Source organism: Girardinichthys multiradiatus, chromosome 3 (genome assembly GCF_021462225.1).
Source record: "Girardinichthys multiradiatus isolate DD_20200921_A chromosome 3, DD_fGirMul_XY1, whole genome shotgun sequence".
Classification (NCBI taxonomy): domain Eukaryota; kingdom Metazoa; phylum Chordata; class Actinopteri; order Cyprinodontiformes; family Goodeidae; genus Girardinichthys; species Girardinichthys multiradiatus.
In genome coordinates, this window is record NC_061796.1 from 19,330,244 (window position 1) to 19,353,624 (window position 23,381).

At 39.0% G+C, this 23,381-nt stretch overlaps 1 protein-coding gene across 1 annotated transcript; it reads right to left on the reverse strand.

The window, feature by feature from the left end:
• Nucleotides 1–1,692: 1,692 nt before the first annotated feature.
• On the reverse strand, nt 1,693–18,840 carry dpys (dihydropyrimidinase). Its single transcript, XM_047362169.1, has 9 exons — nt 18,510–18,840; nt 14,349–14,507; nt 14,065–14,244; nt 12,206–12,395; nt 11,856–12,012; nt 11,548–11,689; nt 9,270–9,412; nt 4,936–5,143; nt 1,693–2,264 (listed from the first exon to the last, which is right to left on the reverse strand). Exons 1-9 carry the CDS (start codon nt 18,759–18,761, stop codon nt 2,205–2,207), a joined length of 1,491 nt encoding a protein of 496 aa, XP_047218125.1. The 5' UTR covers nt 18,762–18,840; the 3' UTR covers nt 1,693–2,204.
• Nucleotides 18,841–23,381: the final 4,541 nt, after the last annotated feature.

Here is a 23,381-nt window from a genome sequence, read left to right on the forward strand (position 1 = left end):
CCAATTAACCTAACAGGCATGTCTTTGGACTGTGGGAGGAAGCCAGAGTACCCGGTGAGAACCCACGTATGCACGGGGAGAACATGCAAACTCCATGCAGAAAGACCAACAGTGCTACCAACTTCACCACCGTGCAGCCCTGTAAATTCATAAACAAAATTGAATGATGTTTTGTCGGGCTGAAATGATACAACCTGCTCATGAGACGAGCTGGAACTCCTGTTTGGTTTCATGTGAATGAGAGGGGATGGAATTTTAGAAGTATTTTAAGGAAAATATTTTTTTGTTTTCACAAATAGGATAATGGTTTCACAAAACACAAACTGTGGTTAAACAATTCAGGTTTAGTTCAAGCCTCACTAAATGTTTAATATTTTTATATTTAAAAAACATTTCAAATTCTGAGGGCTTTGTCAATTATTTTATAACCAAGTGTTATAAAGTAATTAACCAAAGTGACAAGAAGCTAAAAGGTTTTCTCACCCTAACCCAAAAGAAAGCATACAAGAGGAGGAAAAAAAATTTAATGACTAAAGTAAATTTCAAAAATGCACATTAAGCAGTATACACTAAACCTAAGTTACGATAAAGGCTTTTAAAGTGGGTTAATATTAATATAGCTTTTAATGTAAAGTACGGACAAGTTTCTAACAAAGTTTTAAATATTATTAATTTTTGTATTGTTAAGTCCTTTACATACGAACATTTAACAAGCATTGTAACAGCATTCACGGTATGATTAGCATTTTAAAGTTAATAAAGCAACCGCAACAGTTTCTTTACTGAGGTAAGGATATGAAACGTTTTTATGGAACATATAAACTTTACAAATTTATAATATAAAAAACAGATACTTTATTGTTTACATTTTTTTAATCACAAACAGAAACATTATGATGATTTCCATCATCCTGATGGGTAGATTCTATTCCAGAGAAGATGGGTTTCATAGCAACTCTTTATATAATCTAAATAAGAAAAGCCCAGAAAAGGTTTTTCATTGCATTTGCCTTTTATTTATATGCCGTATTCATATGTTTATTTGAATGAAAATTGTAAACCTTGGTCATGTGGTTCTGCCGACAACACTTACAGAATCTGTAGCTTGGAGCTAATACATTACAGCACATCTATACAGATTCAGATATTTCCTATTTTAGCAGAACAGATTCATTAACCACTGCCTCCCCCACCAAGCATTGTACTGTCAGAGACAAGAGGAAGGAAGTAGCATTGCTCAAGCATAAGCAGACCTTCTGTGAGTCACACGCTGCCACTGACCCGTGTGGCAACCTGATAAGCTCACATTGTCTTCTAACTGGGCCCGTGGCATAATACCACAGCAGCACGCCAGCCCAATGAGAAGCGGCCGCATGATGCTCGGTGACGGCTGCAGACCTTTTTTACCACGAAAAAGAAAGAATGCAGGCCATACATGGGCATAGATGGAGCGCATAGGACTAGCTGAGATCCTGCTTAATATGCATACAGTCTCTCTGGGTCAGTTAAGTAAATCTGAACATTTTCTTGTGTGTTTTCATTAATATTTCATCAATGAAAAGATTCTTTTGGGTGAGAAAAATCAATCCTGTTGCCACTGGCAACAAGCATAGGGGTGTGGGGCAGAGATCAACGATAGGGATAAAAAAATTAAGAAACTGGTCTGAAAGAAGACATAAAGCAGAGACAGCCTCATATCTAGATGCATTTTTATTGCACAATTATCACAGCATGCAGAGTATGAATGATACTCGCTTATTTATTTTCCATGCATTTGTAAACATGAAATCATGCTAAATACCTACTTTAAAACATTTTACATGACTGCATAACATAAACATAAGAGCTAAAACAATTTTTAGCCGCTGAGTGGGTTCTACTGACCTGTGAATAGAGCTGATCTGACCTGAAAACTTGACACAGCTGAAGAAATGTACCATGGTGTTATCTGCCAGCAGAAAGCTCAACTAGGTGTTGAGAAGTCTTGACCTAAAGGCCAGTCCTCAGCCAATACTGCAATAGCTTAATTAAACATCTGCGTCTTTTAATTTAATTGAATTTCCCTTTGGGATTATTAAAATATTTTTGAATTTTCAGATTGTCTTATATGATTGAGAAACTTCCTCTGTTTGCTGCTCTGGTATCCACTGGGTCATACTGTCGACACAGCTGGACATTCAGAGACTTTTATGTTCTCTGTCAGTTCAAACAGAGACGACCTTGCCTTCATACGGCTTTCTGATCACAGCTGTAGGTCTCCCCACCTGCAGGCAACACACAAAACCAAAAGAAAGGTTATGTCACTTTTGTGCAGCACAGTGAATACACCAGTAAAAATGTCCGATCTGGCAGTCGATGATGAATTTTCTCACACCCTTCAGAGAGAAATGCTCTCTGTGTCCTACATTTGAGATTGCCATTTTTGTTTTGTAAAGCGCTTGGTTAACATTTGTTTTGAATTGGTGCTATATAAATCAACTGAATTAAATTAAAGCAAAGTGAATCCAATACAGTTGTGTTCAAAATAACAGCAGCCCAACATCACTAACCAGAACAATGATTTATTTGGTAGAAATTATATTTTTCCACACAAAGTTATTCACTAGTAGGTGTAGTTAAGCAATAAAAAAAACAATAAACCCAACAACAATAATATGGATGCTGCTGATCATAGGTCATACATACAGTACAGACCAAAGGTTTGGACACACCTTCTCATTCAAAGAGTTTTCCTTATTTTCATGACTATGAATATTGTAGCTTCACACTGAAGGCATCAAAACTATGAATTAACACATGTGGAATTATATACTGAACAAAAAAGTGTGAAACAACTGAAAATATGTCTTATATTCTAGGTTCTTCAAAGTAGCCACCTTTTGCTTTGATTACTGCTCCTCACACTCTTGGCATTCTGTTGATGAGCTTCAAGAGGTAGACACCTGAAATGGTTTTCCAACAGTCTTGAAGGAGTTCCCAGAGATGCTTAGCACTTGTTGGTCCTTTTGCCTTCACTCTGTGGTCCAGTTCACCCCAAACCATCTCGATTGGGTTCAGGTCCGGTGACTGTGGAGGCCAGGTCATCTGGCGCAGCACCCCATCACTCTCCTTCTTGGTCAAATAGCCCTTACACAGCCTGGAGGTGTGTTTGGGGTCATTGTGCTGCTGAAAAATAAATGATGGTCCAACTAAACGCAAACCGAATGGAATAGCATGCCACTGCAAGATACTGTGGTATTCAGTATGCCTTCAATTTTGAATAAATCCCCAACAGTGTCACCAGCATAGCACCCCCACACCATCACACCTCCTCCTCCGTGCTTCACGGTGGGAACCAGGCATGTAGAGTCCATCCGTTCACCTCTTCTGCGCCGCACAAAGACACGGTGGTTGGAACCAAAGATCTCAAACTTGGACTCATCAGACCAAAGCACAGATTTCCACTGGTCTAATGTCCATTCCTTGTGTTCTTTAGCCCAAACAAGTCTCTTCTGCTTGTTTCCTGTCCTCAGCAGTGGATTCCTAGCAGCTATTTTACCATGAAGGCCTGATCCACACAGTCTCCTCTTAACAGTTGTTCTAGAGACGTGTCTGCTGCTAGAACTCTGTGTGTCATTGACCTGTTTTCTAATCTGAGCTGCTGTTAACCTGTGATTTCTGAGGCTGGTGACTCGGATGAACTTATCGTCCGCAGCAGAGGTGACTCTTGGTCTTCCTTTCCTGGGGCGGTCCTCATGTGAGCCAGTTTCTTTGTGGCGCTTGATGGTTTTTGCGACTGCACTTGGGGACACTTTCAAAGTTTTCGCAATTGTTCGGACTGACTGACCTTCATTTCTTAAAGTAATGATGGCCACTCGTTTTTCTTTACTTAGCTGCTTTTTTCTTGCCATAATACAAATTATAACAGTCTATTCAGTAGGACTATCAGCGGTGTACTGTATCCACCTCCTGCACAACACAACTGATGGTCCCAACCCCATTTATAAGGCTTGAAATCCCACTTATTAAACCTGACAGGGCACACCTGTGAAGTGAAAACCATTTCAGGTGACGACCACTTGAAGCTCATCAACAGAATGCCAAGAGTGTGCAGAGCAGTAATGAAAGCAAAATGTGGCCACTTTGAAGAACCTAGAATATAAGACATATGTTCAGTTGTTTCACACTTTTTTGTTCAGTATATAATTCCACATGTGTTAATTCATAGTTTTGATGCCTTCAGTGTGAAGCTACAATATTCATAGTCATGAAAATAAAGAAAACTCTTTGAATGAGAAGGTGTGTCCAAACCTTTGGTCTGTACTGTACATACATACATACATACATACACACACACACATCTATATATATCAGAGTACTTTAAGAAGTCACGTTGCCTCCTTATGCTAAGGAGGATATTACCTTGAAATTGCTGTTTCAACAAAACAACCCCAAACGCAGCAATAAACGACCATTCAGACAGGTTCAAGACCAAACAGATACATGTTATAGAGTACCCATACCAATAATCCTATAGAAACGTTTTGAGGTGAAACACTGTTTTTGAGGCAACAGTGCGTACTGGGTACTGTGGGTACTCCCACCTCCCAAAAACTGACTCTTAAGTTAATTTGTCACTTTAATTTTATCTTAGGTATAAATGTGTTTGCATGATTGTTTGTCTTGTCTGTGATAGAACTGTCCAGGGTGTACCCAACCTCATGCCCAATGACTGCTGGAAATAGGCACCAGCCTGCAAGGATAGGTGATTATAGACTAGTGAAGATCAGTTTTATATCCCCGAAAGACTTCTATTCAAACTTTAAGCAACTAGTAGTAAGTAGGCAAAGATTGTAATGAATTATTTTGAGTATTTGAAGGAGACGGAGAAGTGTTGAGCAGTGAGATCAAACAGTATGGTGTGCTACCTTGAAGCTGATGTGTACACTGACTCACCTGGTCCCTTTGCTTGATTCTTTTATAAACAAACTCGGAGAAAGGCACTCTGTGGATGAACCTGCCCTCTCCTGGTGAAACCTGCAGCTGGCCGTCCTCATAAACCACTTTGCCCCTGGAGATGGTGATGATGGGGACACCATGGCACTCCATGCCCTCAAAGATGTTGTAGTCCACAGCCTGGTGGTGCGTCTTGGCTGATATCCTCCTACAAAGTCACAAAAGCACAACATCATAGTTTTCGGTAGAGAGGGTAGATCTTCTGAACTGAGACTGACTAAATCAAACAGCAATCACTAAGATTTAACCTTCACTACTTTTTCTTGTACATACAGCATGAGCCACGTTCATTCAATAAAAAGCATTTCAACATGCATTTGCTCCTTATTGCATAACTGTGCCATCAGTTCAAGAGTATTTCGACATAATTATGCTACATGGGCTCCATAATTTGAATATGGATGTTGAGCCTGACAATATTTGCATGAAAATATTTTTAGATTTTCACCCAAAGAAATGTAAAATACACCTTTATATCTAAAAATATTAAAGATAGTAAATTGAGAAAAATCAGCAATGATGAACTTTGTTACCAGAGAATCGCTTTATTTTCTGCATGTATCTAAGTACTTTACATTATATAGAGGATCTCAAAAGTGTGCAAACACCTGTTTCGATTCCACTCAGTTTCAATTTAAGCATTCAGACTTCTCTGATAGGAGTCTATCGGCAACTTTGTAATATTGGCCCACCCCACTTGCAATAACTCTTTTTATATTCATCACATTTTGAGGCCTCCTCGGGTGATCTCATGGATTTACTGTCAGATTTAGTCCTGTACTCTGGTTTGGCCGCAATAAAAAAAGAAAAAAAGTACTTTCCTTCACGTAACTCTATTCTGTTGTTAGTTTGGATGTGTGCTTGGACTCACTTTGAGGATTAAAATATTCCCTCTTTATTCTCAGCAGTCCAGCAGACACCCGAGAGTTTTCTTCAAACCTGCTGCAACACAGACCACTACAGGAGATCCTCCTGCTCACATGCTTCCAAAATTAAAGCTAAAATTATTCAGACCCCTGTCAGATTTTTAAATGTACTTAAAAAATGGTCACAATTCTATATACCATTTTCAATAATTAGTTAAATAGTTAAAAAATCTTTACTAGAATTATATCAATCAAACCTGTCTTATACCTCTCTTATAATTACTGAACATCTTTTTGCATGTTTGCACTAATATTATAACAATTTATCTTTGGTGATGAGCTCCAAGGTTGAAGGCCTATTTTGCCATCGCCCTAACATTTACTTCCCATTAGAAACAAGTGGGGACTGACTGGGCTACCCGAAAAGGAAAATATTATCTCCAGTCAAAAGAAACATGTTGGTAAAATTAAAAGATTAGTTTAAACCTAAATCTTTGAGGGGAATGAATAACTATGGTCATCTACAATGACTTTTTGAAGAAAATGCAACTTCTTATTTCCCTTTAAAAAAAAAAGTATGACTGAACTGAATCTAATTAAATTTAGCTTTTTCCTCACTCCATCAGCTACAGCAATAAAACCACTCAGAGGTGAACCACCAGCCTTATGGCGTAAATGTTCTGTGTGAGGATTTACATTCTAGATTTCACTTGGATGTTATTTGGGCAGGAACTGTCAAACACTGTAACTGTCCAAGCAAAGCTCCCCATGGTTACAGCACATTCTGATGGCAGAGCCTTGCAAAGCTGCTAACAGTCTAAGGAATACACAAGGAAGACACAAGACATCCATCATCTGTTGCAACCCCCTAAGACTCAAGTCTTAGGTGTGATTTGGTATACAAACACTCTAGCCGATAATCCTTAACCATAGCCCACACAAATGCTTTGACATAAACTTAATTTTATGTTACATTACAATCAAAAACTTCTCATATTTCATTGGGATTTTATGAGATAAATCAACAGAAAGTAGTCCATAACTTAAGTGGAAGAAAAAGGATCCCTTGTTTTCATGGAACAAGGTAATTGGGTGGGATGAGACCAAAATTGACCTTTATAGGCTTACATGTGAAACGCTAGACACACACGTGTGAACTGAACACATCATTCCCATCATGGGAAACATGGTGGTGGCAGCATTATGCTGTGGGGATGATTTTCTTCAGCAGTGATGGAGACGCTGATCAGAGTTGCCAGGAAAATGGATGGAGCTAAATACTTGGAAATCCTTGAAAACATTTGTTTTGTAACTTTAAAGTCGGGTAGAGCTTCACCTTCTAGCAAAGCAGTAACACTAAACATGGAATGAAAACAACTAATTTGTTAGACTGGCCCAGTCAAAGTCCAGACTTAAATATAACTAGGAATCTGTGGTAAGACTTTAAAATTTCTGGTCACATATGCTATCCATCCAGTCTGACTGACCTTTACCTATTTTGCAAAGACTAGAAAAAAAATGCTGCAACAGTTGAGACATACCCCAAAACAGTTGTACCTTCCATAGCAGCAAAAGAAGGGATCTACAAAGTTCTGATTCAGAACCTGTCATAACTTAATAGAAATACACACCACAATTTGTAGTGTATATTTGTATATACAGTGTTTGACTTCAGCTTCACCATTAAGTACTCAAGAGGTGAAAATACTTATGCTTTTCTTGGATTTTGAATACAAAAATTGACATAGAAATTACAAATACACCACTATAAAGTTACACGTTACATCTAGCAGATTGAGGACATTAGCCATTGTTCAGGCTCATGCGTTGGGCATTTAAACCTGTTTAAGATTACACCTCAAAAGTTACTCATCAACTCCTTCAGTCTGAAATGGTAAAAAATTTAGTAAAACCATCTGAGAGACACAATGCATGTCCTCATTTGATGCTATCTTCCGGATACTGGCGAAAATCCCTTTCTAATAAATGTATTGCACTGCATACAGACTGATGATGCCCAACAAATAAATCATATCCAATTGAAAGACGAGATCAGCAGGGAAGAGTTATACCAGTCTGACTTAGACTCTTCCTTAAAATGGACTGAGTGCTGTTTTTTCCCCTTGTACACTAACAGAGTTACCACTCATTTCCAGAGCCATACATCATGCCCACTGTTGTGGGCACTGACAAAAACAAGATGCGTCCGCATTATTCAAGAAGCCCAATTATAAGAAACAAGGCGACCCAGTGATCTTCCCCAGCGTTGGTGGTTATGCAACTGTTTGTGGCCCCTGGGCAATTAATCATGCAGTTTCATAGATGACTACACGGCCACAGCAGTTGAACACGAGGCAAGCACATGGTTGGAACGTATTATGACTTCAGCACACATGTTCTGACAGTAAGCAGGGATTCAAACTGAGAGAAGATAAAGAGTTTCAGCTTCCTGACATCATGATCAGCGATCCTCTCAGGTCACAATAGTCTATAAATGTAACAAGTGGATTCATTTACATCACATCACACAGAAGTGTAACATATTTATCTCCAATCCACATACAGTAGGCTGTCAGAGATCACCCAGCAAGACTCAATCAAGATCCAACCACGAACAGGCTATGCATTGCCTCTCAGTTATATACTATAAGCCTGACATGTGCATCTTTAATGCTAACTGTCCTCATTGTCTGCATCTGTGCAAATGCTCTACAGGAGAACCCCTATGCTCAACTTAAACCTGGAATCATGGTAGTAAAATAAGAAACTGTCACTTGATTGCAACATTGTGACATTCTAAGCCGTTTGCTGAAAATAATCTGAACACTGTGTGTACTGTGCTATGACAATTGGTTTAGCTCCAACGTGGAATTTTTCCCCCTTTTAGATCCTTACAGTCACCCATAGGCATCATCCCTCTGATAAACTGCGTATCTAGCTTACATAACTGTATTAAAAAGCTTTTCTTAAAAAATCCTTAGCTAAAAAAAGATTTAAAAAAAAAACACTAAATCCCCCCAAATGAATTAACCATCCCAACATTTTGCAACAGTGAGTTGGATTCTGATGCAAATTGTTTTATGCATTCATTTGCAGCTGCAGATAAATGATCATATCCAGACTTTTGGATGATACGCATATGTAAATAGGGATGAAAGACTGAGCTCTTCTTTTTTAGTTGCCTGCATTTGTGTATGATTTCAGGTGCTACAGACCTGGACTGTTATCTTATTCACCATCACACATTGAAGTCATGCTTTTAAATTTCCCCAGTGTTCTACAAGCATCTTGTACACTTCACTACTGACAGAAGTGTAACAATATGTGACAACGTATAAAAATCTTCCTTTAAGGCTTCACTTTGAAGGTTTCCTTTAAAAGCAGAACTGCCTGAGCTGGGGTCCTGACCTTGTCATCTTGGGGTCCCATATCACCACATCGGCATCAGAGTTTTTGGCAATTCGGCCTTTCTGTGGGTAGAAGTTGAAGATTTTTGCTGCGTTGCTGCTGGTGATGGCAACAAATCGATTCTCGTCCATTTTGCCGCTGTGCTAAAGGGAGGACAAGGCACAAAGTACCTGCTTTTAATATAGGGGCCACAGTGAATGAGGACATTATACAGAATTAGTAGACAAAAGGTCAGCATTTAACTTTGCAAGCAGCAGCCTGCTTGTGCCAAAATATCATCTATAATTTGTGATTTATAAGCACTGTTGCTTGTAGTAAATCTTTCCGGGGGGCCTGAAATCAGCCGGGCTGGAAAACGCTCCCCGCAGCAACAGCATGAAAATGCAGCATCAGCACTCTGCAGCAAATCAGCTGCTTTATAAGTTTATTAGATTTTCTGATTGCAATGCAGAAAAAAGCTGAAACGTGCATTACAGTGTATAAAGAGGTGGACCATTTATTTTAGCAAATACAAAAAAAAAACTGTATATGCTGGAAATTTTTCACATTTTAAAAAATGTATCACAGCTGGCTATCAGCAGACTGGCTGTAACAAACCAAATTGTTTTACTCCCCCACAATGACAATAGAGCCAGGCCTGTATTATACATACACACACACACGCACATACACGCAGATAAACTGGGTTGTGATCATGTGAATTATGAGATTAGGTGGAAATCCGGCACATTGTCTACTTCAGTTCATAAAAAATGGAACTGTTTCAACAAAGTGGGGCCTCTCTTCTTCCCTTTATTTAACCATGTTGGAGTTATATATATTACATACATAGTTACTATTCGGTACAGTAACTGACACACCAGTCAACAATAAAGTCCAACAAATACTGTCATTCTGCATTGCCTGCTCTTTAACATGTGCAGTGTATTTAAAACATATCCAAACCACTTGAACTTTTTCAAATTGTTTTCCTTTACAACCACATTTTTTCATATTTTTGTGAAATTTGTGAGTTATGTGATTTGCAATGTAGTGCTTTGTCAAGCAGAAGGAAAATAATGCATGATTTTTAAAAACATTTGACAGATAAAAATCTGAAGTGTGGTTTGCATTTGTATTTGGTCTCCCTGAGTCAATACTTTGGTAGGCCACCTTTCACTGTAACTACAGCTAAAAGTCTTTTGGGGTTTGTCTCTGCTAGCTTTGCACATACAGAAGCTGAAATGTTTGCCTAATGTTCTTCAAGGAGATCAAGCTCAATCAAAATGGATGGAGAGTGTCAATGAGCAGCAGTTTTTAAGTCTTGCCATAGGTTTTTATTTGTATTTAGGTCTGGGCTTTGACTGGACCATTTCAAAACATGAATATGCTTATATCTAAACCACTTCATAATAGCTTTGACTGTATGTTTGGGGTTGTGTTCCAGCTGAAAGGATGAACCTCTGCCCCTCTCTTTTTCAGCCTCCATCTATCTTCCCATCAGCTCTGACAAGCTTTCCTGTCACTGGTGAAGAACATCATGACCTTCTCTGACCACACCACCTTCTTCCACATGTTTTCTGTCTCCTACTTGGCTTGTGTCTAACTTTAAATGGGACTTCTTATGGCTTTCTTTCAGCAGTTACTTTCTTCTTCACTCTTTCATAAATGACAAAGTTGTGGATGGCCACAAATCAAGCTGTGGATCTCTGCAGCTCCTCCAGAGTTCCTGTCGGCATCATGGCTGCTTCTCTGGTATAATGCTCTCCCTGGTTTAGAGTTGTACCATTTTTGAATGATGGATTGAATAGTGATTTGTGAGATTATCTAAGCTTGTGATATTGTTTTAGAACCTAACCTTGCTTTAAAGTTCTCCGCAACTATATCTTTTCCATGTCTACTCTGTTCCTTGGTCTTCATGATGCTGTTTATTCACTCAGTTCTCTAATAAACTTCTGTGGCCTTAACAGAACAGCTGTGTTTGTACTGAGATTATACACAAGTGGACTATTGTATTTATAGCACATTTATAGCACATAGCACAAGGTGGAAAGGAAAAAGATCAGTGTTTGTATTTACTTCTGCTTTCTTATGTTATTACACAATTACCAATTTAAACAATTTGGTTTTAAGTTAGGCAATAAACGTACTCAGGCTCTAAGCTAACAGTAAGGAAAACCCCTGCATGTTGGTCAGCAGTCAAGAGCATGTGATGATCTGGGAAAAGCAAAACTGTTTATTCTGTTGTCTCTGTGCTGATCAGTGTCAGACATAGAGCAGGTATTTAATACAGGCCTACCACTCCTCTCTCCCAGATGACAGACATCCTGTCCTCCACACCATTCACTCCATTGGGGATCTTAGTAAAGTCATTTCTGCCAAGGGCCTTCTGGCACACAGAAAAGGTGCAGTTATCCGTTCCCGTCACACTCAAATCATCACTAATGCAAACACAAGTAGAAAAAAAAAATAAAATCCAGAAGAAACATCAGATTTTAAAAATGCTAAATTCCCAATCTACAGCAATAACGGTCAAACTTTCTAAAGAATAATTTAATTTATACAAATACAAATGCAAAATTACCAGGCACTTTAATTTCCACCTACTTGGCCAAGAGGTCCATGAGAAGCCCCGGAGTGCTGGGATCAGGTCTAAGAGGAGGTCCCATGACAAAACCAGCAGCATGGGCCCACTCTTTGTGCCAGTAGTGGGTGCCGTCAGTGCCTAACCCAGCTGCAATTGGCTCCCCAAACACCACACGGCCTTTAAAAAAGTCAGTAAGTAAAACAAACATTTCACAAGTCACGTGATTGCAACCAAGCAATGTTCATTTGCTAAAGAAATATTAGCAATTTTTCTTTGGGATCTTCATCTCATCATCAACATCATTATTGTTATCATTGTAATCTCTAGCCTTCTTTGCCTAGTTAAGCATGTGGCATTAGCTGCCACTCACCGTCCCTGCGTGCGTTAGACACCACCTTGGCGGCAGATTTACTCATGACATGGACCACATAGAGTGGGCAATTGACAGCGTGGGCAATGGTGATGGCTCGTTGGGTGGCCTCAGCCTCCACCTCCTCTGGCCGACACAGTTCGTGCCCTTCAGGCCCTGTGATGCCCATGGACAGCATCTTCTTGGCCCCCTGTGGGGTTCCAGCATATCACAGACACAACAAAGCAGGATACAGTGTAAGAAAAAGTGCAGGACCTTGTAAAAGTGGTAATGCCCATTGAACCTTTGCACATCTTATGTTTCAACCACAAACCTCAGTGTACTTTATTGAGATTTTATGTGATAGAAAAACACAAGAAAGAGCATATTTGTGAACTAAAACAAAATAATACATCCTTTTTAATTGTTATGCACTCATGTTCAGGGTCCATTCATGTTCAGCCCCAGTTACTCTGATATCCCTAAATACAAATCCAGTGCAACCAATTAGCTTTGGAACTCACAAAATTAGCCAGTAGAGCTCAGCTGGGTGTAAATAAATCTGTTTAAATCCAGCTGCTCTGGGAAGGCCCCACAGCTTTGTTAAAGAACATTAAAGAGCAAACAGATTCATGAAGACTGGTCAGATGAGAACAAAATGTAACTTTTTGGCCTTTATAAAAACCTTTATGTATGGTGGAAAACTAACACAGCATCTCACCCTTAACACATCATCCCTGTGGTGAAACATAGTCATGGCTGCATCGTGCCATGGGGAACAGGGAAGCTGGTTAGTGTTGATATGGAGATAGATGGAGCTAAATACAGGGCAATCCTGGAAACTGGTAGAGGGTACAGGAGACTTAAGACTTGGATGGAGGATCATCTTCCAGTAGGACAACACAACATACTGCCAGAGCTACAAAGGACAGATCCCCTTACGATTCTACAACATGACTTAATAATCGCTACTAGTAAACACCCTCCTCTAACGTTGCTGAGCTTGAGGTATTTTACAAAGAAGAATGGACAGAAATTTCAGTCTCCAGATGTACAAAGCTGGCAGAGACATACCCCAAAAGACTTGGAGATGTAAGTGAGACAAAAAGGTGGTTCCTCAAAGTATTGGTTCAAGGGGGCCTGAATAAAACTGCAAACCACACAGAATGTTTTTGTAAAGAAAAATTTGGAAACCATGGAACAATTTCCTTCTGATGCACAATAACCTTGTCTTGATCTATCACATTAAATTCTAATAAACGTCTAAATTAACGTCTAAATTAACGTCCTTCAGTAGGAGACTGGTCATTTCCTCCTCACTGCACCACAGGCAGCTTTTCTAGCATTTGCTTCCCCCTAGTGGTGTTTTTGTTCCATTTAAAAGGAAACGGAGGAAAAAAACATCTGAGAATTTATTAGCTTTTTTTCTAAGCACCTTTGTTCTTGTTTAGTTATTGTACCCTTTAAAGTAAGAAGGTTCAAAAAAATTCACAATGAAATGATTAAATCAGAACTATGAATTGTGCAAACTTTTCCACCATAGTTTCTGCCATTTTTACTTGCTCTCCAAGTGAAACCTAGCTGCCATTACGGTCAAACATTAACTCACAGTTAAGCATGGCCTTGGATCTGCTTACACTGGATTCAATTACTGACCTAAGCAAACATCTGAGGTGAAATCAGATGTCATTTTTGTCATGAACTGAATGTTGTTAGCCGACATTTCTGACATGGTGAAAATAAAAGTTAAAATGGTTGATGTATTTGTTATAAGAATAGCAACCTTTTAAAATGGCATAAAAAAAAGACTGGAGCGAGTCGTTGAAAACAAAAAAACTGGATCAGCCTTTTAATGTAAAAAAATAAATATTAATACAAACCTCTGCGATCAAATCTCCATTCTCAGCATGCACCTGAGCTATGGCTCCGATCGCTTTACACTGAGCGAAGGCAGCATATAACTCCGAATCGTGAAGCATGAACACATCCTTATAGGCCATGAACATCTTGAAGGAATTTACTCCCTTTTCTTTGGCCAGAGTTTCCATCTCTTTCTTGACCTGCATTTTTTTAAAGAAACACAACAGTTCAGAGGAGAAAGGAGGGCATTTAAGTTTTTGTCTCTTTGCCAAAGGAATGCATCAACAGTAATATGTGCCTTCACCTCATCACTCCACCATGTGACAGCGACGTGCAGTGAGTAGTCACAGCAAACTTTGGCATCGGCTGTACTACGCCAGGCATCATAGGCCTCCAGGAGAGACTTCCCCTTTTGGGGGATAACAAAGTCCAAGATCATTGTGGTCCCTCCGGCCAGAGCTGCCTGGAGAGATGCAAACATTTCCACAGAGATGGGAGTTAAAGAATATGAATAACAACACTCAAAATAAATAAACCGTTTATCATTTGATCACTTCATTCTGCTCGGAATCTGATAATGGAAGAGAAATGCTATTATAACAAAACTAGCAGCTCTAGTATAATATGGGCCCAACCTTTGCAGCCATACCAGCTTCACCTATTCTGAGAAGGCTTTCTACATGTTTAAGGAGTGGGTTTTTGGGAATGGTTTCCCATTCTTCTATTAGAGCAGTTGTGAGGTCCAACACTGGTGTTGAAAGAGATGGCCTGGCTTTGGTTCTCACCTCTAATTGATCCCAACAATCAGGTTGAGTTCAGGACTCCCAGCAGGCCAGTCAAGTTTCTTAATACCAAACCTACAGTTTCGGGGTCTTTAGCTCCTGCCTCTGCAGAAAGTTTGCCACCTCTGGACAGTGTCCAGCTCAGCAGGCACTGTCTCTGCTGTGTGACTTATCTGGTCTACCACAGCATGTGTAACCAGATCTGTTCTGTTCATAAGCAACCACATTATGGGCTGCCCGTTCCAAGTCCTCTCCGCAGGACAAGACTACAAAAGGGCATGGTGACCCTATCGCACAACTTTTAAGATCAACAAACCGAACGTTTATGCACTTGGCATACCTGACGAGAGCAACAAAGAACAATGACAGAAACAAAAATGCATTTCATACATCTGTAGATAAACTGAATGTTTTTTGATGAAAAATGAATAGTACCTACCTCTCAAGGACAAGATTACAAAATGGGAGAGACTGGGGTCACAAGGGGCACAAACAATTTAACAAAATAATACCACCAAAGAAGAACTAAAGAGGAGTAGCTGCCAATCTTAAAGCCACATGCTGACAAAAATCACAGTGGTTTCCACATTGTATACAGTCGGGTATATAAACTTTCTTTAAAACAGAAGACATTTTGTCTAATTATAACATACAACAAATACAAACCAGTTGCAAGTGGTTGAGATGTTGTTTTTCCCCATACATGCCACTTTGTTATGGTACCATGAAAAGTTAACTGTGGAATATTTAATAGCAAGGACATTTTTATGAAGGGGCTTATTGCATTGGTGGGGTCATATGTCATTTACTGAGCTCCTGAGATCAACCCATTTTTTAAAAATAATAACAAAAATACATTTATTTGTAAACCACTTGCAAAGAAAGTGCTAAACAGTTACAGAAGGATAAATAACAATGAATCAGAACAGTACTGTTTTAAACAATTAAAACAAGGCAATACCAAAAGAAGCATTAAGCATAAAATTAGAAGCATAAATTAAGGTAAATAAGTGGGTCTGTAGCTTAGATTTAAAAACCTCCACAGAACACGCCTGCCTCATAACTTGAGGAAGATTGTTCCACAAAAATTATGCACGGATTGAGAAAGCGCGCTCCCCGACAGTTTTTCTTCTAGCAATAGGAACAGTTAAAAGGCCAGTGCCCAGGGATCGGAGACCACGTGGTGAGACATACAAATGCAAAAGCTCTAAGAGGTAGGAAGACACCAAACCATTAAGAGCCTTTTAGGTAAGCAGCAAGACCTTAAAGTCTGCTCAAACCCGACAAGGCAACCAACGAAGAGATTACAACACTGGAGTAATGTGTCATATTTCCCAGTTTTAGTTCAAATGCAAGCAGCCACATTCTGAACTTGTCACAAATGTTTGTAGAAGCAGTCAGCAGACTTTGGTGCTGGATTTTTTACACATGGGGCCATGGGAGTGATTTGCAAGACATGTTGCAATACTTTTGCCAATATAGTGTATCAAGTATATCAAAAGTCAAATGACAGATTTTGTTAAAAATGGTCCAGTCATGAAGGTGGAAGGTGATTTACAAATGCCAGTTACATGTAGTTGCCCTGCTTGTGCAAAATGTTTGACAGGTTGCTCAGTAGAGCTGCCATCAAACTCTTAGAAACTGTTCTCATTAAATACAGATCGGTTACTTAAGCCTCTACCATAATCGATTGTTTAGTGAAAGTGTTTTGGAAATAAAAAAAACTGTACATATTCTCCCAATTCCAAGTTGAAGATTCTGAGTGGTGGATTCAGGTATGTATAACAACATCATTCAGGTCATTACCAACACGGTGATACAAGTTACTTGGAGTCTTCATAGCATAACAAGTTGCAGTCACACACTTTCCTCAAAAATCACAGCTTTGTCTTTAACCAGAAATACGTGCTAGCCAGACAGGTTCAGACTGGTCGTTTGTCACAGCCTTCAAACTACAACACCAGCGTAGCTCACACTGGAAAGAAGCTGTTCTAGAGAACTCTAACATGATTATAGACATTGAAGAATGAATCCCAACTGACAATTGCTTTATATCAAAGAGAAATTGAATAATTTGCTAATTGGAGTACCATTATAGCAACTATCTGGAAATTTTCATGTTTAACTACGGTACACTGTGTAGTGTTCACACTAAGTGTCCTTTATTCACCCATTTGACCATGTATTAATTCATTTAATTGTACAATTGTGCAGGACCTGTTTCATACATTTGTGTCTTTCCATGCAGACTATCATGAGGTTTTAAAGTGGCCATAACAATAATGCAATCCTTACCAGGTGTAACGTTAAATGAGAATTGTGACATTCACAACCAATCCTTTATCTGTCTTCATCTTATCTGAATGAACCATCTATTATGGTTGATAGTGGGGTCAGCATGTCTTAAAGATAGATATAAATTAGGTTATTTTTCTTTTCTTTCTTTTTTTTTTTTACCAAATGCTATTATTATAATATTGTTGTATCCATTTATATTATTATTTAGTTTATATTATTATTATATCTTGTAGTTTCCTTAAAACTTTCATATTTTTTTATATTATCAAGACATTTTAATGTGGTTATATTTTTTACAATTATGTTTGATTTCTCAGTTTTTTTTTCATTATTGTAATCTTGTATTCTCTACATCACATGCCAAGATCTTTTTTTTTTTTCATTCACTACAATTGTTTCTAGCTGGCAATATGTGTGTGGATGTAATGTTCAATACATATTAATAGAAAAAATGTATTAAGCATTATTTTGCCCTAGTAAATAATGTGCATTGTTAAGTTCCAAAATGTGATGGTCACTGTTTTACAGTAATAGGACCTTTTTCTTTCTAGGTTGCTTTAGACCAACCTGTGGAACGACTGATACAAACACTCGTTTAGGTGAAAGCAATAGAGCAGTTTCATGCATTAAAGTATTTCGCATGTCTACCTTGAAGCTGGCCCTGTATGTGACAAATTAGAGCTAGCCTGAGGCATAAGTAATTGTATTCGCACAGTTGCACACATTTTTAAATCTTCCAAAAACAAATTTTGAATCATAGCTTTACAACCAATTTCAGGTTTTATTTGAGGTGTGTGGATTTCGACTTTTTGGGCTAATTTCGATTTTCTTTCTGACTAAAGTCCCAAAAGTTTGGGACTAAAGTCCCAACGTTTTCATTATTGGACAAAAAGCAGCTGAATTTACATGGAAAAAGTTTACCAATGCCCCAAGTAGTAGATATGGCACAAAAGGAAATGTGGAAAGCTACATAACTACAGGCATATTTGAACGTGATCTGAATACTGTTGCACCCTCTAAATAGATCAACTAATGAAACTGAACAACACAAGTCTGTAATAATTGATGAACTTAGATGGAAGTTGGGCCCCAAATGAAACTGTGCTTGAGGCTCTGTGGGTAAAAACAGGAACTTGGAAATCTGAAATTTTGCAATTCTCTGCTTGAAGACCTCAGCTTTGGATCTAATCCAGGACGGGAGCAGGCAGTTTTTCTTCTAAAGCCTAAAATGTAAAACATGGAGCCAGCAGAAGGCAAATTGGAGTGAATGAAGCAGAAGCTACACATCTGGCATCTGACCTGCAAGGAGGCAACGACCTTTTTTTGGAACGGTCCAAATCCAATATTATTTATCTGATCGTGTGTATTATGAGCCTATACTGCACCTTGGTTCCGATGTGGAAATCATCCACAGCCCTGGTGCCCATGAACGCCAGCTCCATGTGCGTGTGTGTGTCTATCCCGCCCGGAATCACCAGTTTGTCTGTGGCGTTAATGACCCGCACTCCCGCCGGGATCTGAAGGTTCGGTCCAACTTCCACTATTTTCCCATTTTCGATATAAACGTCGCTGAACACAGAACAATCCTCGTTTACGACTTTCCCCCCTTTAATCAGAATCCCGCTGGGTTCTGCCATTGCTGCTGCAGACAGCTGCTGCTCAACGTTTACAAAGCGCAGCGGAAACAGAGTTAAGGCAAACTGATCTCTGCTCTCTGCATGAAGTACATCCGTCAGCATAAAACTTAGCGGAAGACATGCTTAGAAATAACTGCAAAGCCTAGAAAAGTGTCTTTAAAACTGAATGTCAATCATTACCACAAAGAAAAGCCATGCAATTCTTCATCAGAACAGAACTATAGAGGAAACAACAAATCATTTTTAACCCAATAAATGATAAACTTTTGTTTGTTTGTTTTTAAGTAATATTTGTAATATCAATTATTCTATAAAGTTTTTCAATTCAATTCAGTTCAATTCAATTCAAACTTTATTACGGACTCGAAGTCCAATGTATACAAACACACACAAACACACACACACACACACCAGACAAAAATAAAAACAAACAAATCAAAAGGTTTTAGTATTTATTTGATGTCTGATTGGAGGTGCTCACACAATCTAGACTCTATAGATGAGTTGGAGCTCTGCGCTTGGTGGAGCAGTAGAGTGCATGGCCCATATTCGGAGGCCTCAGTCCTCAACGCAGCTGTCCTGCGTTTGAGTCCCGACCCCGTAGACCTGTGCTGCATGTCTTTTACCCGACTTACTGTCTGCCTACTTTGAAAAATTACAAAAATAGAGGCCGAGAGAGAGAGAGAGAGATAGAGATAAGTTCCCATGGAGATTTATTCTCTTTGTGTTGTATTAAAATACTATAATTAGGCCTGCAAATGAAACATCAATTTTGTGCTGAAACAAATGTTTTTTTTAGCATGTCTTTTAATTTTTGGGACTAGTATCTTCATATTGACTGTTAATTTTTTTTTAAATTAAGACTTCAGCTCTACTGATGTTAAAGATGCAAAGAGTTTTAGAATGTGTTACTGTGGTTATTTAGATGTGATAAACACACATGTTTCATAAAATGTTTTGGTAGTTTTATAGGCTCTAAATGTACTTAGATTTATCTCTTGTTCACCCAAGGGAGTTAGGAGGCACAGAAAGTTTTCATATTAACATCACTAAATAATTGCTGTTCTAATGTTACTATGTTTGAATTTTTCTATTAGTCTTAACTAAATAGGTTTAACTTCATGCTCATGAAGCACTTTACTGTTTTTCATTCATCAGTCTGTCTCCAGCTACTGGTTTTCTCAAATCTATCAATGTTCCTACTGCCATTCACTCTTTCCACAAAAAATAACAGCTATTATTACAATAAATGTGAAGTTTTTTTTATATATATTTAATATAGTAAGAAAATATGTGAAAACAACCTAAGGACATTGTGTTTGTAATGCTAGCACATTAATGATAATTTTTAGAACTTGAAAATAACTGGATAATTTTATGTGGTTCCTCAGTGAACAATAAAACAATTCTTTACTGGTTGGTGTGAGGATGTCTGGGGAAGTACTGGAATTAGAAAACACAATAGGGTCATTAGGGGTCTAATAATTAACTTTTCAATCAAGCCCCTCTAGAGGTTGAGTTCCTTTGACTGTGTGTATGTCACCTCCAGCACCAATTGTCGACATTGCTACTGCATCAAGCAGCACGCAGCACAAAACAAACTAAAGAACACTACCCAACCCTTGGATCTGCAAATTGGATGCACTGAATGCACTTTATTTGACCCCTCACCATTACTAGTAAAATTTAAAGGGTTACTTGTGGAATATTCCACAATAAAACACTTAACCTGTTTAAATATGTCTTACAGGTATAGGGCTTCACTGATATTTGTGGTGAAAACAAGTCAATAGAAAAGTTCTTTTATTTTTAACTTTTTTGGTATTGTTATAAGTATTTGTTATAAAACATGCTGGATTTGGAAATGTTGGCAGCCATTTGGAAACCTCACAATTAAGGTAAGGGTCTACATTCTCCAAGGAATTCAAGCAGAGACTGATTGTTGTCTATGTTTTAAATGAGTAAAATCATGTTTTACAGTGACTGCTTTCTCACACACACAGTCTCATCACCTCTGCTCATATAAGTAATAAAGGGGGCAAGAATAAAATTTTCTTGAACACGATTTTGAATTTTATACTCTTCATAATGTTTATGTGAAAGCTGTAATAGGTCTAAAGATTTCTAAAGACTGCCATGTTTCAGTTTTGTAAAATGCTTAAATGCAAAACTAAATGAAGGTGAAGATATGTACATTAATACATAAAAATAAAAGAACTTACAAAATAGTTTTCTTTTCAGGGGACTGGCATGAAACACAGGAAATGAAACAGGCAGGCAAACAGGCAGGTGAGGAATTCAGCAGAGTGGCAACAAAATGAGCAGTAAAACAGAAGAATCCAGCATAGAACAAAGAAAACCAGTGAGCTAATACTGAGTCAGGGATAGAAGCTGATAAACTAGAAGAGCTAGTCAGAGAATGCGAGGCGCAGCTTAGGCAGAGTGAAAGCAGAACAGGTGAAGGAGGCAGACTACTGAAACAGACTTTGCTTTCCAGTTGTAGGTTTTGAATTCAAAATCAGAATCAGCTTTATTGCCAAGTTCGTACATACAAATAAGGAATTTGACTCCGGTACACTTTGCTCTTTTGTTCTGTTTTTGCATTACAGAATATACAAATTTACAATGTACAATATACACATATCTAATAGAAAAGGTGCATTTGCAACATCTATATGCTGTTGTTCTGTACTCTATTGAATGTTCATCAGAGAAACAGCCTGGGGGAAGAAACTGTCTCTGTGGCGGCTGGTTTTAGTAAACAGTGCTCTGTAGCGGCGGCCTGAAGGTAAAACTCTGAACAGTTTTTGTGCAGGATGTGTGGGGTCTGCAGAGATTTTGACAGCTCTTTTCTTGACCCTAGACCTGTATAAGTCCTGGATGGAGGGAAGGTCAGCTCTGATTATTCTCTCTGCAGTCCTGATTATTCGTTGCAGTCTGGACCTGTCCTGTTTTGTGGATGAGCCAATCCACACTGAGATGGATGAAGACAGGACAGACTGAATGATGGCAGTGTAGAAGATGACCAGCAGCTCCTGTGGAAGGTTGAACTTCTTGAGTTGCCTCAGGAAGTACAGTCTCTGCTGGGCCTTCTTTCGAACAGTATCTATGTGTGAAGACCATCTCAGGTCCTCAGAGATGGTGGTTCCTAAGAACCTGAAGTGGTCCACGGCCGATACAGTGTTGTTGAGGATGGTGAGGGGGGTGTATGGGGGTGGTGTTCTCCAAAAGTCCACCACAATTTCCACAGTCTTGAGTGGGTTGAGCCCTAAAGAGTTATCCAAAACTAATATAATACACACATATATATGAAACATATTCAACAGAATAAGCAGCTGTTATTTCTGTATAGTTCGTAGTACAAATAATACGTTTACACTGCCGTATTTCATTACAGTGATTACACTGTGCACAACAAGGATGTGGCCACCATTAACTGACCGACCAAGGAACTGACAGACCTTTATTAGTATTATGAGTATTATTGCTGTTCATGACAGAAGAGCGCCAAATCAGAAATTGGCACTGGCAGAAACAAATGTAACACAATATGTGACATGCTGACAGAATATCTTACCGTATTTTCCGCACTATAAGGCGCACCGGATTATAAGGCGCACCTTCAATGAATGGCCTATTTTAGAACTTTTTTCATATATAGGGCGCACCGGATTATAAGGCGCATAGAATAGAAGCTACTGCAGTCAAACGTTTGCATCCACTAGACGGAGCTGTGCTAAAGAGAATGTCAACAAAACAGTCAGATAAGTCAGTCAAACTTTATTAATACACTACAAACCAGCATACGTATAAAACGTAGTTAGTGCATTCACAATAACTCAACGTTGTTCAAACATTAATGTGCATATTCACAATATCTCCCAGCCTTGTTCAGTTGTAAACACGTAAAAGAAACACAGTCTGATACCGCTAAATCATACGTTAGTGCATAACTCAACATTGTTCAGTTACGGTATGTATATAATATGTAAAGCTCACTTTTTCAGTTTATTCCTCGTCCACGAATCCCTCGAATTCTTCTTCTTCAGTGTCCGAATTGAACAGTTGGGCGATTGCGGCATCCAACATGCCCGGCTCCCTCTCGTCATTATCAGAGTCAGTGTCGCTGCTGTTGCCTGGCGGTTCAGTGATTATTCCTGCCTTCTTGAAAGCTCGGACCACAGTTGAGACTGATATATCAGCCCAGGCATCCACGATCCACTGGCAGATAGTGGCGTAAGTTGCCCGGCGCTGTCTCCCTGTCTTGGTGAATGTGTGTTCGCCTTCTGTCATCCACTGCTCCCACGCAGCTCGCAGTCTAGCTTTGAACGGCCTGTTGACACCAATATCTAGCGGCTGGAGTTCTTTAGTTAATCCACCCGGAATGACTGCAAGCTCCGAATTAGTTTTCTTCACTTGTTTTTTGACACCATCGGTGATATGGGTGCGCATGGAGTCGTTAATCAATAGGGACGGAGCTGTGTGAAAAAAGCCACCCGGTCTCTTGACGTAAATTTCTCTCAGCCATTCACTCATCATGTTCTCATCCATCCCTTTGAGTTAGCTTTGATGACGACGCCGGCTGGAAAGTTTTGTTTTGGCAAGGTCCTCCTCTTAAAA